Source organism: Miniopterus schreibersii (assembly GCF_964146895.1).
Source record: "Miniopterus schreibersii genome assembly, chromosome: 5".
NCBI classification, from domain to species: Eukaryota; Metazoa; Chordata; class Mammalia; order Chiroptera; family Miniopteridae; genus Miniopterus; species Miniopterus schreibersii.
Genome location: NC_138106.1, coordinates 64585379 through 64602777, shown reverse-complemented (window position 1 = coordinate 64602777; position 17399 = coordinate 64585379). Strand labels below are relative to the sequence as shown.

General features: G+C 36.1%; 2 protein-coding genes across 6 annotated transcripts in view; one reads left to right on the top strand and one right to left on the bottom strand.

Annotated features, from left to right (window-relative positions):
• Window positions 1–17399, bottom strand: part of CMSS1 (cms1 ribosomal small subunit homolog) — a 340238-nt gene that overhangs the window by 263796 nt on the left and 59043 nt on the right. For 3 of the 5 annotated variants that reach the window (XM_081139359.1, XM_081139360.1, XM_081139361.1), the window contains one exon: window positions 10018–10062. The exons of the other annotated variants lie outside the window; for them this stretch is intronic. In XM_081139359.1, the coding sequence (XP_080995485.1) occupies window positions 10018–10062 (45 nt within the window). The remainder of the gene's footprint in view (window positions 1–10017; window positions 10063–17399) is intronic. 5 annotated transcript variants of the gene reach the window in all.
• Window positions 1–17399, top strand: part of FILIP1L (filamin A interacting protein 1 like) — a 277711-nt gene that overhangs the window by 207099 nt on the left and 53213 nt on the right. The gene's annotated exons all lie outside the window — the stretch shown is intronic.

The following is a 17399-nucleotide window of genomic DNA, read 5'->3' as shown; positions in this document are numbered from 1 at the left end:
AGAACTTCTTTGTAGAAAAAATTAGGTGAAATAGTTCCTATATGATCTTAAAATATGTGATTTCCATTTTAACTCTAGTGCACTAGTAATGTTTATTAAGGCTAAAAGGATTTATCATGTTAAGAAATGACCAAAACACATGCAAAGTATAATACATTGATACTGGAAACCAGAAATCTGATGTTAAAAACTATAACCAAATGTTTGTTCAAAATAAAATTAAACAGACTTTTTATATGATGTAAAATGAAGATCAACAAACACCAAAAATTACTTTATCTTAAAAGATAATTTTAGCATGCTCTCCCTTCTCAGGAACACACCGGGCCTTTCCCTTCCCTCTCCTTTCCCCCCGGCTCCTTACCTTTGCCTTTCCTCTTCTAATCTCCAAGGGCCCTGGCGCTTTTGCTTCTGTAACTTGTTCCCTGAGCCTATGCAGTCCAGCTGGCTCACTTCTACTACCTCTGTAACGTTCTAAACAAACTTTCTCTTATAATTTGACAAAAAAAGAAGATATTTTTAGACGAAAAGAAATGAGTTCCTAGTTTAAGCCTCTAAATAAACGCACACATAAAAATCTCCATCTAATATAGCCAAAGCACATTCACTGTAGCTGTCTCTAAAGCACTAAATAAAATGGAGTGATTACATTTTTTTCTCTATGTGTGTTTAGTCACACACTTCTCTATGTATATTTAGCCACATCACTTTTCAGGTGATTTGAAATATCAACAGAAATCTGACTTGTACTAATATTAATAATCATCTAATAACAGAGTAGCCTGAAATTTACCTAACCTTCCATGACAGCTTCAGATTCAGTGTTCATGAAATATCTCACTTAATTGTGCCTTCTTCTGATATGCTTGTGTGATAGTCCCAGTCACATTAAAATAAAACAAACCTACTAGAACCATGTGACAAATGCATATACATTTTTATGTGTGAGTGTGTATAAGTCAAAAGTCCATCAGGCAAAAGACCTAAATAGACACTTCTCCAAAAAGGATATACAGATGGCCAACAGACATATGAAAAGTTGCTCAGGATCATTAATCATCAGAGAAATGCAAATTAAGACCACAATGAGATATCACCTCACACCTGTCAGAATGGCTGTCATCAACAAATCAATAAACAAGTGTTGTTGAGGATGTGGAGAAAAGGGAACCCTTGTGCACTGTTGGTGGGAATGCAGATTAGTGCAGCCACTGTGGATGGCAGAGTAAGGAGTTACCTCAAAAAATTAAAAATGGAACTGCTTTATGACCCAGTGATTCCACTTCTGGGAATGTATCTGAAATACTAATAGAAAGAATATATGTTCCTCTATGTTAATTGCAGCATTATTTACAATAGCCAAGATCTGGAAACAGTCCAAGTGTCCAACAGTAGAGGAATGGATAAAAAAGCTGTGGTACATTTATACAATGGAAAACTACATGGCTATAAAAAAGAAAGAAATCTTACCCTTTACAACAGCCTGGATGGACCTGGAGAGCATTATGCTAAGTAAAATAAGCCTGTCAGAGAAAGACAAGTACCATATGATTTCACTCATATGTGGAATCTAATGAACAAAATGGACTAACAAAATAGAAACAGACTCATAGAGAACAGACTGATAGCTATCAGAAGGGAGTTTTAGGGCTGGGTGAAAAAAGGTAAAGGGATTAAGCAAAAACTAAACAAAACAACAACAAAAAACCCTTATAGACAGACAAGAGTATGGTGATTACCAGAGGGAAAGGGGTGTGGGGGGAGGTAGAAGAGTGAATAGCATGGGATAAATGGTGATGGAAGGAGCCTTGACTTGGGATGTTGAACACACAATACAACATACAGATGATTATTATAGAACTGTAAAAAAAAAAAGCAGTCCATCTGTTAGAAATTTGTCACTATAAAAATTTTTTTGTTTGGCCAATCTTCCTAGGTTTCTATTTTTAAAGGAAGAGATTTTTAGAAAGGATGAGATTGGGCATAAAGAATCAGAGCAAACATAGCCTCTGGGTATTGTGTAATTTCATGTAGACCAATTTATTTGAAATATCTTTCATCCCATATACCGACAACACACCTCTAAAAATAATGCTATCTACAATATAGAAATATAGCATCTTTCCCCTAACAACCTTTCAAAATACGCAATATTATATCATATCTAAACTCTCAAATAAGCAACATTTAAACAAGGCTTCTTTTCAACATGTCCTTCTTTTTTGAAAGTCTGATAAAGTTTTTTATTCATTTTTCATATGTATATATATTTAGAAATACATTTTAATGACTTATTCAAGGAATAAAAATACCAATATTAGAATATTAAATCTCATACTTAGGAGGAATCTAAATTGGAGGTAGGATATCTTTTCTTAACATAGTCCTCAATTGTTCATGGTGATTACAGACAAGGAAAACTTCATTTAGTCATGAGCACTGGATCCTTTCACTTGGTTTGTTTTGCCACATGCACTTAAGCAGAAAGGTTTGAAGCATTATAGGAACGAAGTCTCTTACAGAATAATCATCACACCCATCCTGGACACCCTTATAATCATCACCACCCATCCTGGACACCCCCTTTCTGGGCAAAGTAAAATGAGAGAAAGTGATATGACAGGAAAATAGGAAACTAAATATTACCAGTTGAGAACCTCATTGCTTCCCATTAGTCTCAAAAACAAAACATTGGTTTTCTACTTTCACTATTCCAGATTTCCCCTCAAATACACCACATCACCTAAGTACTTCATCAAAAGGCATCCATTGTCTTGGCAATAATTTTAAGCTTCAGAGAATGTAAACTATTCAAGATCTAAAAAAGAACTAGTACCAAAAATTCAAATGTTGGTGTCAGGCAAATAAATACAAATTAGTCAATATATTAAGGCCAAACTTTTAGTTGCCCCCCTCCCCCCTTTTTTTGCTTTGTTTTGAACTTATTTATTGCCAAAGCTACAAAACAGCGGTCAGCAAACTTTTTCTATAAAGGATCAGGTAACAAATATTTTATGCTTTGTGGGCCAGATGGTCTTATTGCACATACTCAATTCTACTGTTGGAGCAGGAAAATAAGTAGATAATGTGTAAACAAATGGGTGTGGCTGTGTTCCAAAAAAGCTTGATGGGCACTAAAATTTCAATTTCATATAATGCTCATATTCCATGGAATATTATTATCTTAATATTTCCAACTATTTTAAAATGTAAAAAACATTCTTAGCTTGTGGGTGGTACAAAAATTTGTAATGGGCAGAATACAAAACTTACATCTTCTCTCTACCATGTGCTACTGTACATGTAAATATAGACAGAAATTTTAACTAGAAACAAAATATTTTATTTAGACTACCTTCTTAGGTATCCATTTTTAAAGCATGAGGTCGGATTTTTTAAAAAAATCATGCTAATTATAATAAAGCAGGAAGTGGGAAAGAAGGTACAGAATAGCTAGGTTCTACAGCATTGGCACGTTTAAACCACGTTTACAGTATATACATATTAAAAAGTCCTTTGTTCATGCTAATATTATTCACTGTCAAGGCCCAAATAAACAGTAACACTGACTGCCAGGCCAGAGTGGCTCAGCTGATTGGGCATCATCCTTGTGCCCTGAAAGGTTGATGGTTTGATTCCCAGTCAGGGCACATACCTGGGTTGTAAGTCTGATTCCTAGTCAGAGTGTACAGAAACCAGTCCATGTTTCTCTCTCCCTCTCCTCTCTCTCTTTCTCCCTTCCTCAACAAATATATCATAAATATTGTTACTGTAGAATTATCATGTAGGCATGCTCTTCTTTTAGACAAATTACTGAAGACAGTAATTTGGGGGCCCATTTCTCTGTTCTCAGTCCTTCAAAGTGACTGTTCTTAAGTGCTTCCCCATTTTTTGTTTTTACTACTTTCATAAAGCATGTCCTCAGGTGAGAATTAAATAATAACACCAACTGATATTTTCCCAACCTGAACAACTAAAGTTAAGTTTTATCAAGCAGTTAATTAAATATTAGAAACTTGAAGGTTGATAATGTTCTGTCATAATAATTTCTGAGAAAAAAGCAAAAAGAAATTTGTTCTGAGAAAAAAATTATGTTTCTCGCTATCCAATATAACAATAGGCTGTAATTAAATTTTAGAGACTTAAAACATATTTCCTACTTATTAGCCATGTATGACATACATACAATTAGAAATGAGCTTCAGTGTCCATAATATACATTGATTTTTTTTTTTGTTAAGAAGATTATTTTTTTCAAAGTAAATCATGTGCTTTCAATTTGTTAGAGGGTAAATATTTGCTAATGCATAGTCTGTGGAAGAAAAACATCAAACCCTTGCCCTTTAAGGTAACCTGTGGAATCTTAAACTATTGAGCAGAGGTTTAGTTGCAATGGCAACAAATATATCATAAATATTGTTATTGTAGAATTATCATTTAGGCATGCTCTTCTTTTAGACAAATTACTGAAGACAGTAATTTGGGGGCTCATTTCTCTGTTCTCAGTCCTTCAAAGTGACTGTTCTTAAGTGCTTCCCCATTTTTTGTTTTACTACTTTCATAAAGAATCATATTTCCTGTCTAGGTTTTGTTTTTCCTCCTTTGAGAACCTTTCTCTTAAGGCTTCTGTATGGACCTTAAGGTTTAAGGTGCCAGCCACTGATGAAAAAACAAAACAAAACAAAAACAAAAGCCTTAGAAAATATATACATTCCACACATATAAATGGTCTACTAATGGGGCATGCAGACTTTTTAAAGTAAAACAGCCCCTCTATGGAGGAGTATACCAATTATGTGGCTAACATCAGGGCAACAAATTTTCCCTTGCCTTCCTATTGCCATATGCCTGTCATTTTCTCCCTATAGTTTCCATTCACTGTTTCAAACATATGTTGCCACTTATTTGCCAGGAAAGGAATCTCTGAACTACCCCCTTTATGTATGATGAAATGGCAGACGGAACGGAGCCAGAGAGAGCCCCATTAGCAGTTATTCACACTCTGTTTTCTCTTAACTTCCTTTTCTCTAAAGTTTATTCCTCATATGCTTGGAGGGATGTGTAATCATAAAGACATCCATGACTCATGCTTTAGAATATGGAACCACAGTAATTCCCTGTAGAGCAAATGGTTCTCTCTTCCATTGAACTGCATGCCTCCTCTGCAAAAAGCCTATCTTTACAGCTTAGCACTTGATCAAACATAGGTGACGGGCCCCTTTGTCAAACCCTCACCAAATATCAACATTCTTTTCTTTTCTAGCAGTCACTGCTAGAGTTTACCCAACATTTAACCACAGTCTTTTAATAAGGCACCTGTACCATAGGTTCAGGTTGCTAGAGGATTGATAGCCCTCAAGTCAAGAGGAGAAAACAACATGAAGATTAGTAAAGAAGAAGGGGTTTTCTGCCAAAGATGAAGGGGATTTATGGAGATAAAATGTGGAAGTCTGGTGTAATATCTACAGTAACAATAAACAAATGCTTATTTCAGTCTGCACTGATTATCCTCTTCTGGCTTACTGAAACCAATTTATAGGTCAAAAGCACTGCCATGGATTAATAGTTATGTTATTGTTGAACCAAGTTCCTTAAACTGTATCTGGCAGATAGTACCAGGAATTTGGTCTTTTCTGTTAAAGAATATAGGCCAAAAAAATAAGCTCTTGTTCATAACCAGAAAGGAAAAGCAGTACTCTGAAAAACCAACAAATATTACCATTCATGTGCTATGGGATATGGTAAAAAACAAACAAACAAAAAGAAACCAGTCCTCCTGAGTGACAGCCCACTAAATCTATGAAGCCAACTGCAAAGCTAGTTGAATTATGATTCACCCTTTAAAAGGGAATGGTTTCAGCTTTTCCAGTCATGAACATGGGTGACTGCAAGTTGCCTAAAAGAACATGCTGTCATGTTTGAACCTCAGAGAGCTAAGAATAAAATATATTAAGTTTAACAATTCTGGCCACATAAAATACATACAGGCATCTCTGGGATATGAACACCTCACTTGTGAATGTTCCCTCTCTATAAAAAGCCAACCTATATTCTGCTCAAAAGGATGACACCTCGAGGGCAAGTGTATTTCCAGAACTACTTAATTTTCTTCTGGCTAGTTGGCCAGGGGCTGTCATAGATATGACAGCAAGGTATTCACCTGGAATCCAAAGTGGAAACCTGAAACACATTTGATAATAAATATCACGTTTGATGTAAAACACAGGCTCCCAGCTAGTCCCCTAAAAGCTAGCTGATTCCAAATATATTTTAAATTCTATACACCTGCAAGAATATTGTTCTCCACCACTTGTTATAATCACATTATGTATAAATCTGTGAGCTATGTTACTGTGCTACAATATCACCATACTATCTCAGCATACAGGTTGTCAGCCTCGTTATGGACTTAGTAAGCCTTCTTGTCTCAGTATGAGAATCGACTTTGAAGATTAAAGCATTCACTTTCCTCCTTGCTGTAAGAATGCAAACTGCCCTATGATCTATGTAAATTTAGCATTATCCCACACTTCTTACATGAGCAAAATAAACCATAAGCAACACAGACTTTAAAAGTATAACACCCCCCATCAAAAAACAAGAAATGATTACTCATGGAAAAAAGAGAATAGAGCACTGGCACTCGAGAGTAATGTGCCAGTGAATCCCTACTGCCTAGCCAGATCTGTCACCAGACCAGCTCCTTCTTAGTGGCTGTACGTCTTATGCACCCATAACAGAGGAGCAAATGGGGCAGAACTTTCTCTGAAGTTCCGAGTGCTACCTTCTCTCGCTCCTCTCCAGATGCAGAACATCCTCCTCTGAGTGGACAGGGCACATTACTTATGTACCTGTGTAATTCACTTAGTTTTTAACTAGCCTATCTCCTCTTGCATACTAACACCTCTCCAACCAACTCCTAGCTGTAAATTCCTTGAAGCAGGGAGTTTGTCTTATTTTCCAGCATAGAGCACAAAATTTGGATGTAATAACAGAAAGGAAAGTAAGTTTAATGAAGTCTGCTTATATGCTGGTCTATGTTAAATAGCTTTCTTCTCCTCAAATTTATCTCATTTAAAATAGTAGGTATTTAATAAGTGAATGTTGCATGTCTAGTCACCCAGCTTCAATAAGAAGGAAAATGCACAGAAATTAAAGGAAACATTTGTGGATCCAGCAAAGAGGGAGTCAGATTTTTAAACTTAAAAAAATGCCTTTGGGGTTAGTCGCAAAATCTAATTATATTTTAAAATATCTATGTATTCTATAAAGGGATGTTGATAAACAAAAATCATTCTTATTGGACAGAACTTTACTTCTCTTTCATATAAAAATATAAATAATCATCTAAAAAGCATAAGGGGTTGTAAAGATTAAGGCAATTGAAGGTTAGTTTATGAAGACAGCCAATTTTGATAACTTACATGAAAAGAATTAGCTATTTGCTTTCATCACACAAACTACATAATTCTTAGATATCCGCTAAGATAGAAAAAAATCCATAAAGCCTCATACCTTAAACAGCTATTATCTAGTCATATATTGGAGATAAGACTTGAAATTCTACAAAATGGACAATAATATTTTTAAGCTTACCACTCAGAAATACCTAGATTCTAAAAACGAAGATGGAGATACCTGAACATAGAAGGATATGTCCTAAGAGCCCCCAGATTTCCTCACAGGAACACCTTAAAAGAACAGACACACAGAGCACCCTGCATTCATCTAAGCAAGGCACTGCACTCCTAGTCCACAGGCATCACTGGAGCCCCCACCTCTTCTTTGGAAACAGCAATAGGCTTTGTTATGTGAAGGCTGACCAGGGCCATCAAACATGAAGATCTGACTTGAGGTGAGGGCTACAGACCTATCACTGGAGAGTTAGATTGTTAAGGACTTCAAGTCATTCCCTCTTGAAAATCATCTTCAGGATCTCATTCTCCCAACTCCTAGCTGAGGATAAAGCAGTGATAAGGAACGAACACACACACACACACACACACACACACACACACACACAAGCAAGTACTATAACAAACACTTGCACACATGTGCATTGACACAAATTCATCTACTTAAGATAATGAATGAATAAAAATGTGAAAACAGAAATAATGGTTTCTATGGTATTTTAAACAAATATAGTTACCAAATCATTTCAATAAAGCAATGATCTGACAATAAAATATGGTAACATTCCCATATATAGCCTTAGGAAGGTGATTTGACTTGTTTCTTCCTACTAGGAAGATTAGGCATCAGCAAAATCAGAAAACACTGCCAGCAGAACCCTCAGAAACAACATTTCTATCCACTGAACTTCTTCCGTTACTACTTTGTTTCTTTTCCAAAACTAGTTTTCTTTTCTTTTTTTAAGCGAATTAAGAGAAAGGGAACAATCTGAGAAGAAAGGAAGTAAACTATTTACCTGAACTTTTCTAAATCAGAACTATAGCAATTAGAAACATGAACCAGTAGATCAGCATAATGATCAATTTCATTATTACTTATAGCTGAGATTCTTAAGAAGTACTAACATATTCGTACACACCTAAAATTAGAGATGTCACATTCTTCACATGAGCTAAATAATTTTCCACACATAGTATTTATGGAGTCAGCAGAGGTAAAGAGATCTAAATTCACTTTGTCAAACATTTAATATTCTATGAGAATAAGCAGAATAAATTTAGCCCACAGAAAAATGTTATGTCGAAAAAGATGAACAAGTGACGTGACATTAACATTCACTTTCCACAGAAAAAAGAAATGTCTGATTTTACCAATATAGCATCACATCTGTTGCTTCTATTCCATAGCTACTGAAGGCTAAGGACAAGGAAGAGTATGAGATAATGGCAAGAGTTAGAAAATAAGTGGGGATTTTTCCTCTCCAAAACTGTAGTGATGTTTTAGTTCAAAGATTGGTGGGTTTAAATGCAACAAAGCTTTAAGCCTGATCACCTCTAATTTGGGGGGAAGCAAAAATTAAAAATCATACATTTGTGGGAACAAAATAGAATTTCAAATACGAGAGCTTCCTAACTTCCTATTTTGGCCTTAAAATTCACTTCATAGAACAATGGGTCACTCACTCACTTAGAACTATGTACAAGTAGTCTAGTATTTTAAAAACAGCATATAAAGGTACAGACCAGCTGAATGATATTGTTTGTGTAATTCACCTAGTCTGTGAGCATTGCTGAAGTGTGCTGGGCATTAGCATCTCTATAGCACTTTTTGTTGGGGGTCAGCATCAATGGGGGTCTCCATACTCTTTATGGAGAAAATTACAGGCCAATAGTGTACTCAGAATTTATTCAAAAGAGAAATGAGAATAATAATCCACTGGGCCTATATGACTTACATGAGTGTAAACCCATGTCCAGGTAAGGAATAAAATATGTTTGGTCTATAAACCAGTCATGTTACTCTCCATTTCCTCTGACAGCTCCAGACAATAAGACATAAGGGCAAGCCTTTGGGTGAGTGGCAGGGGAAGCGGAGAGTTATGGGAAAGGTCTACTGGCTCCTTTGGAGATGCCAAAAGAGATGGTCCTTTTTCTACCTCTGGGTGTTGTATGTCTGGACATGATGCCTAGAACTGCTGAGGCCATCTTGCTACCAGAGTGACAATGTAGTCATCCAGGGAAGAGGCCAGAGCCACAGGAAACCAGAGAAGCAGAAACAACATGTCCTGTGTGAAGCCTGCCCTAGGTTTGGATTTTTTGTTGTGAGGTGATATATTTCACCATAGTTCCAGCCAAAGGGAGTCCAGGTTTTCTGTTGACTGTAGCTGGAAGCATCCTAGCTAATATGTCGTTTCCTTTTGGTTACTCACATTCTAGATTACTTGGAGGATAGTTCTCAATGGAGGCAAAGAAGTTAAAATCATCATATGCTGGGAGCCCTTCTAAGACGTAAAACCATTTTACATTACATGATATTCTATACAAAATTAGAGACTTGCCTAGTGCTGTCAAAAGCTCTTGGATTTAAGATGGAGTTATCTACCTGAAGTGGCATACTTCCCATGAGAATAATTTCCCTTTGAAGTACCTGGAATGAGATTTTAATGATACTCAGTTTCTCACAGTGGTTCATTAAAAGCAGAGAGGAAACTTCCTTTAACTCTTACACCATCTCTCTTTATACCAGGATCTAATTTGTGTTTGCCTAAACTAAGAAGTAATAACTGTGAAGAATCAGGAAAATAATTACATTTAATATAAACATAACTACTAAGTGGAAGTAGATTGTAGCAATCCTAGACAGCAGACTTATATTTCTGTTAGCATGTGGACCTAACAAAGACCAAAAACTTGGCTCTAAAATATTTATTTGAAATACTTCCTTTTAGATATTTTCTACATAGTTTTCAAGTTGATTTTCAGTATTAGATTATATTTTGCTAATGTCCATTTCTGATAGTTAAATTGATTAGCTACTCTAAGCTATTGTCTAACTTAAAAGCAAAAAAAACACAAAAAATCTCTTAAGTGCCAAATAAAATGTATAAAATATTCTGAAATGCACATCCCTCAGATGGCAAGTTATTAAGGTACATTCAAAGGCCAAAGAGTATATAAAAGTGAAAACCCAGTGAGGTAAGCAAAGCACCAAAGCTGGCTTTTGCTTTGAGAGCATGTTTTGTTGCTGTTGTTTTTACTTTTATTTATGGATTTTAGACAGAGGGAAAGGGGGAGAGGGAGAGGGAGAGAGACAGAGACAGAGACAGAGACAGAGACAGAGAGAGAGAGAGAGAGAGAGAGAGAGAGAGAGAGAGAGAAAGAAACATCAATTTATTGTTCCACTTATTTATGCATTCATTGGTTGACTCCTATATGTGAACTGACCGGGCATCAAACCCACAACCTTGGCATATCAGGATGATGCTCTAACCAACTGAGTTACCCATGTTTTGAACTGAGAACTCAAATTTCAGTTTTTATGGCATAATAGGGCACACAGGATAGAGGACAAAGCCTAGGATACTTTAAGCCCCACATAAAGCTGGACTGAAAAGAACTAAACCATCAGTGTAAAGGTGACTTAGAAACAAAACCAACATCTAGGAACTGTTAAGGAAAACTGCTTTCCTTGAACTATGGTATTGGGAGTAAGGGGAGAAATAAATCCACTGAGAATTTATAACAACAAGCTAGGCTACATAAGAATTTGCAGCGCAAATTCATACAAACTAGGTGGTCCAAAAACAAAACAAAACAAAAACCCTGGGCCTAGAGATTCTGGCATTTGGCAAAAACAAACACATGTAAATCCTCTCTAGAGAAAGCTACCTTCATTCAAACCAGGGTTCCAAGAATGTCCACATATAAAAATTTAAGATGCATATTTTTATATTAAAAAATTCAGCCCTGGCTTGGTGTGGCATATTTGGTTGGAACGTCATTCCATGTACCAAAGGGTTGTCTGTCTGATTCCCAGTCAGGGCACATACCCAGGTTTCAGGTTCGATCTCTGGTCGGGAGTGTATAGAAGGCAATCGGTCAATGTTTACCTTCCACATTGATGTTTCTCTCTCTGCCTTTCCCTCTCCCTTCCTCTCTCTCCAGAATCAATGAAAAACATATCCTTGGGTGAGGATTAAAGCAAATAATAAATTCAAAAACAAACTAGTAAATAATACAAAAGCACACTAGAAAATGATGCACAATGACTGAAAGCCGGAGAAATGACTGTAGACGAGGGTTGCTGGTATTTAAAGACCCCAAGCATTTAAATGACCAGATAGAAGGTAAAATATATTATGTTAAAAATAAAAAGGGGGGTTGAAATTTTTAGTTAAAAGAGTAATAGACCATTAAAGGCCAAACAAATGAGAGAGAAAAAAGAAACTTTTGGAAATAAAAAATACAATTACAGATCAGCAATGAGAATTAGTGAACTGGAAGAAAAATCTGAAGAAATTATAAAATACAGACTGAAGAGCTAATGAGATGGAACAACTGGAAGAGTAGTTAAGGGATATGAAGACCAGAGTAAGAAGGTCTAACATGTCTGTTTAAAAGGTAAGGAGAGAAAAAATTTTCCAGAAGTCTTATTTGATGAGTTAACATTGGCTGAGATTTTCCAGAACTGAAAAAAGACACTGATCCGCATATTCAAGAATCTCAGTGAAACCCAAAAAGGATAAAAATAAATCTATACTTAAGTATCTAATAATGAAATTACAGAATTATCAAAGACAAAGGGAAAATCGTAAAAGCAACCAGAGAAAAAAGGAGTGACAATTAGACTGATGACTTTTTAACAGTAACACAGGAAGCCAGAAGTCAGTGGAATAATATCTTCAACGGGCTGATAGAAAACAAGTGCCAACCTAGAAGTCTACACTCAAATTAAAATCTTCCCAAGAACAAAGGTATAAAATAAAAACATGTTCAAATAAATAAAAAAGAGAGCATCTGCAAAGAGCTCACTTCCAGTAAAAGGAACTTCAAAAGGATGCATTTAGATTAAAGGAAAGTGATCCCAGATGGAAGTCTGGAATAAAAGGAGGATTGATGAGCAAAGAAAGTGGTAAACATATTGGTATATCTAAAGCAACACTGACTAAAAGAATAATAATGGATGATGATAGTATCTTGTAGAATTAAAAAAAGAACTATAATAGATGACAAAAACAATAAATAAATTGGGAGGGTATGCTCAGAGTTAAAGTATTACAAAGTCCTTACATTTTTTAGAGGAAGATTAAAATTCTTATCTGTTTTTTCCTGATCAGTTTTTAACTTTGATAATTTAACTTGTGAGGTAGCCAGTTTTCTGTTTGGAATAAAATGGACTTGTTGGGAAAGTAACAAAACCCTGGAGCTGCTCAGCAATGACTAATGAAACTGACTAGTGACAACAAATGTATATGTACCAACTCCTGGAAGGAAAGTTGAAGTTCTGATTTGAGAGAGAATTCAGTATTATAAAGCTGGACATGAAACTTTTGAAATCACTTCCAATTTTGTACTTTATGATGCAGATTGGATGCATAATGACATAATAATAGGATTTCTCATGTAGAGAATTACCAATTGGCAAGCAAGCAGGACAATGGTGTTAAATAACACCACAGAATTAATATTAAAAGTTCAGACCTCTCCATTAAATTTTTGGCCAGGGTTGTCAACAAATGGCCATTCTTAATGACTTTGATTACCAGCAATATACAAACCTCCAACTTAAAAGAAATGCAATAAAATGATTACACTGTTAATCAATAAAGTGAATAACTAACTCATTAATGCCCCAAATTAGTTCTGTAGTTAGTATAAACATAGGTAAATTACTCTAATATTAATTAGGATTTCAGACATACTCTTTTCGACAGTTCTAATCCCACTGTTTAATTAAGCCATTTTTGAATTTTCACATTTCCCAGCAGAGACTTGAAAACCCAGAAAACACAGTGGCAAAGTCACCAATTTACTGTTGATCTTGGGGCTAGTCCTTTAGCCTCTCTGAGCTCCAATGATCTCATCTATTTAAAAGGGGGAAACAAGAGGAGACAAAAAATAGAGATGTTTTCTAAAGCCTTTTTACACTCTAAAATGTGATTTTTATAAAACAACCACCCTTCATAATAAAACTCAACGCATATTTCTTAGTCTTAATTTGTTCATTATTTTTTCCAGTAAAGACATCTTTAATCATAATACAGGGAACTGAAGCATTCAGTCTGTAACACCACCATTGAACTGCTCTACAAAACAGTTTAATTCAATCCTTGGTGGTATTTGGAAGAAGTTGCCCGACTGAAGGAAAGGATTTTAAAGTTAAGATGCCACCTTCACATCAAGCAGTAATTACTGTAAAATAATGGACAAAGCAGAAGTGGGGACAGGAAGGGAGGTTTAAAAATGTCTCTGATAATATTACCTTAGGATGAACTACTTCACTCCTAGTTTTCTTTACTTCTTCGGTGTTTTATTTCCTCAGGCCTTCTAGACCCATTTCAATTAGTTCACATGATTAAGTTAACTCTCATGCATTGCTATATTTGAGTTTCCAATGATAAAAGAAAACATATACTAAATGTAACTTACCCATTTATCTTACCCTTAGTTGGCCAATGATTCCAATGACATCCTAAACAGTTCCAATGAATTCCAACTAATAAAACCTGTTAAATTGTACTTTAAACCCAAAGGTCTTTTTTCACAAATATTTACCCTAAAATCAAGCTCCATAACTACACACAAACTTTGTCAGAGTGGTTTCTTTAAAAATGAATCCCTTAAAACAGATAAAGTGTACAAACTATTTGACAAGGCCCCTTTAAAAAATGGACTGGACAAAGCATTGAGAACAATCTGTACTGGCAAGGGACAAAGATGATCTAATAGGTCTTTTCCGTCTCTAATTTCTGTGATTTGAGGATTTTTTTACTCCTGCAGTAATACTTGCGAGTTCAACAATTTCTCAAAACTATTATTAGTTACCAAGGAAACCCAAAATGTTTGCAGGAATAAATAAGCAAATGGACTGGACCTAAACAGCAGGCTTTTCCTACTTCCCATTTAATATTCTTATGCTGGTGTCATATTATCAATTCTTCATTCTCTCCAAGTCATTTTGCTCACCTACTGGCAGCTCACTAGAGTCCCATAGCCAACTCATAGAATCCCATGTAAACCAAGACCAGAAGGTCTCTCATCAACAGAAAATTCTCTATTAAACACAGACATCCCTACTTCCCTTGGTGAAGAACAAAAACCACGGCCATACCAGGGAGACAGCAGTCAGTGACTGACTTTGTGACTACTATTTCCAGGGAAAATATGCAAATATGTGCTTTTAAATAATCCAATGTCTATAGAGTAGACATGAACATGACTAAAATATATTTAATAACAGTAAAAGGTAAAACACATAATACACATAAATGCTCACAGTATGAAAACAATTATGCTTTACAAATTGCTTTTTAGTCTTTTTAGAAAAAGACTAAAAAGAAATATAGTACATAAAATTGTTAACAGTTGGCAATATTCATGTAGTAGGACTAGGTGTAAAATGTCTTCTAGTTTTCTCCACTTTGCAAATTATCAGGGGCACTGAACTATTTTTAGGTTAATTTTTTAAAGCCACAAAACAGCATTCATTTTAATGTTCACAAAGGGCTTTCCATTTCCTAGTATCACCACTGACTCTGTTGCTGTAACCAGCCCAAGCTAGCTCTCAAGAGTTTTGGTTCCTGTTCTAAAATCAAAGTTAGCTGGAGTATGAATAGGAACAGTTGAAGAGCCTCTAGAAACGTCAAGGATTATGGAGGCCTGGGACAGAAGATTTGGGCTGCAGATAAGTGAGAGGGTCTACATGAAAATCCAAGTTCCCTGCAGGCCATTAACTGCTGGTGAAAGGCTCTCAGTGCACAGAATAAGTGCTGTGCTGCCTGGGGATATATTTTGTGTGGGCATTTATATGTACAGAGCTAGGCAGATGCCACCTGGAGAACAGAAGGAAGAGTGAAAGGAAGAGGTTAGTTAGAAGACTGGCATGGAGAGCAGGTGCTTTCACCCCTCAGACTTTCCTTCTGGCTCCCTGTTTTAAAGTTGCTCACCTGTGTGTTCAGTCCCTTCAGCCTTCCTCATAAACTGTGGCAGCAGAGGAGAGGTCAGCGCTGGATCTGTGGCAGGTTTGCCCAGTGCTCAGAGGCAAAGCTGCTTTGCAAGAAGGCTGCCAGTGAGATGTCAGAATGTTCCCTGAGGTAGAATACCTTAGTGCCAAAAGTGTACACTCTGGCCAATCAACTGCAGCCTAGGCAATGCAGGACCACAGAACTCTGCCTCTTCCCATACTCTCCTGGATCTCTCCCACTCTGTTCAGCTTCTTATACAGGACCATGCCCATTGTAAGAACTGTTGTTTCTCTTTGTATGTTATAGTGTTTCCACATATACTATTTTATAGAGGTAAAGGAGGAAATGTGTCACATTCAAAATTAACGTTACCATCCCATATCCTGCAGCAGAGCTTCCAGGGAGCAGTGCACATCACCCCTTAACTGATGAAAGAACCAGTAATGAAAACTGTGGGCAGCTGAAAGAAAGGTTCAGTTAATTATGAATACTGCTTCTCTGGCACTTATTTGACTTCATCAGTCACAAGAAGAAACAAAGGCAGGGAGACAGGACATTCTTGAAACATGAAAGTAACAGTTACTTTACAAAGAGGAACTGGCTTTGACATGCTTAGTAACATGTTAATGGTATTTTAAAACAGTTCAATAATAAGGGCATTGTGGACATTACTAATACTAGTTGCTGTGGTCATTGTAATAACTTGCCATTAGCTTGAACCATGGGAAATTGCTGATATTCAACTGTTTTTGACCAATAAAAGTGACTTCATACAGTTCAATCAAATCAATACATCTTAGTTTCCAGCCTTGTGGCCTACAAACCCTTCTTCCACATTAGAAGGCAGTTAGCTTGGTAGGAAAATTCCTTTGTACTATTTCCAAATAACAACTTAAACCTATAGCTGATTCAGATCATAAATCCAGATTACTAATTGAAAAAAAGACTTTAATTTGTAGGTATGCTTATTTATAAGAAACTCCTGATTATAAAATAAGAAGAGTCATATAGCAATTGCAAAGTAAAATTTTCATTAAAAGGAAGTAAAAGGTTCTCAGCCAAGACTGAGGCACAGTGGTCATAACTCTATTCTTTTCATAACAAATATATGTCAGAAGCCAAAAGAACAAAAATTACATCTCAAAGAAAGAGTTGGTAGAAAGAGGAAAAGAAAGAAAAGTCTACTTGTCAACTCATGTGGCCAATGGAGCACTATGCCAATGGCTGGATGGAGTTTGTGATACAAGACCCAGGATGCTCTTGTGTCAAAGATCCCCCTTCCTCAAGAAAATTGTCATAACAATCTAATTTTATTAGAACAAGACATGTTGCTAACATCCTCAAGAAAACTGTTTTAGTAAATATACAGATCCAATGTGTAACATTCCCTATAGTTATTCAATGCACAATCAGGGTGGCTCTGGTGTGTGGCCTGGGAAGAGGGTGAGTCTTGGTTTTCTTAGTTCAACGTTCAGTCTGGAAAATGGAGATACAAACTTCTCAATTAAATCAGAACACCTCTTTACCAATGACACCTCTGAGAGAGTCTAAACAAACCATTAAGAGAAGACAAGACTAAGGCTGGTTTAAATCCCTGCATTTGTTACTTTACTGGCAGTGTGGCCTTGGCCAAGTCATTTTTACCTTTCCAAATGTGTTTCTTCATCTGAAAAGTACAATCAATACCACCCCAAAATATGTTGTGCAGATTAAATGATGGAGTGTATGTAGAGCACGAAGTACAGTGATTGGTATGAATTTGAATTAAAAGCTCAACAAATGAGAGCTCCTGAAAAGAGTG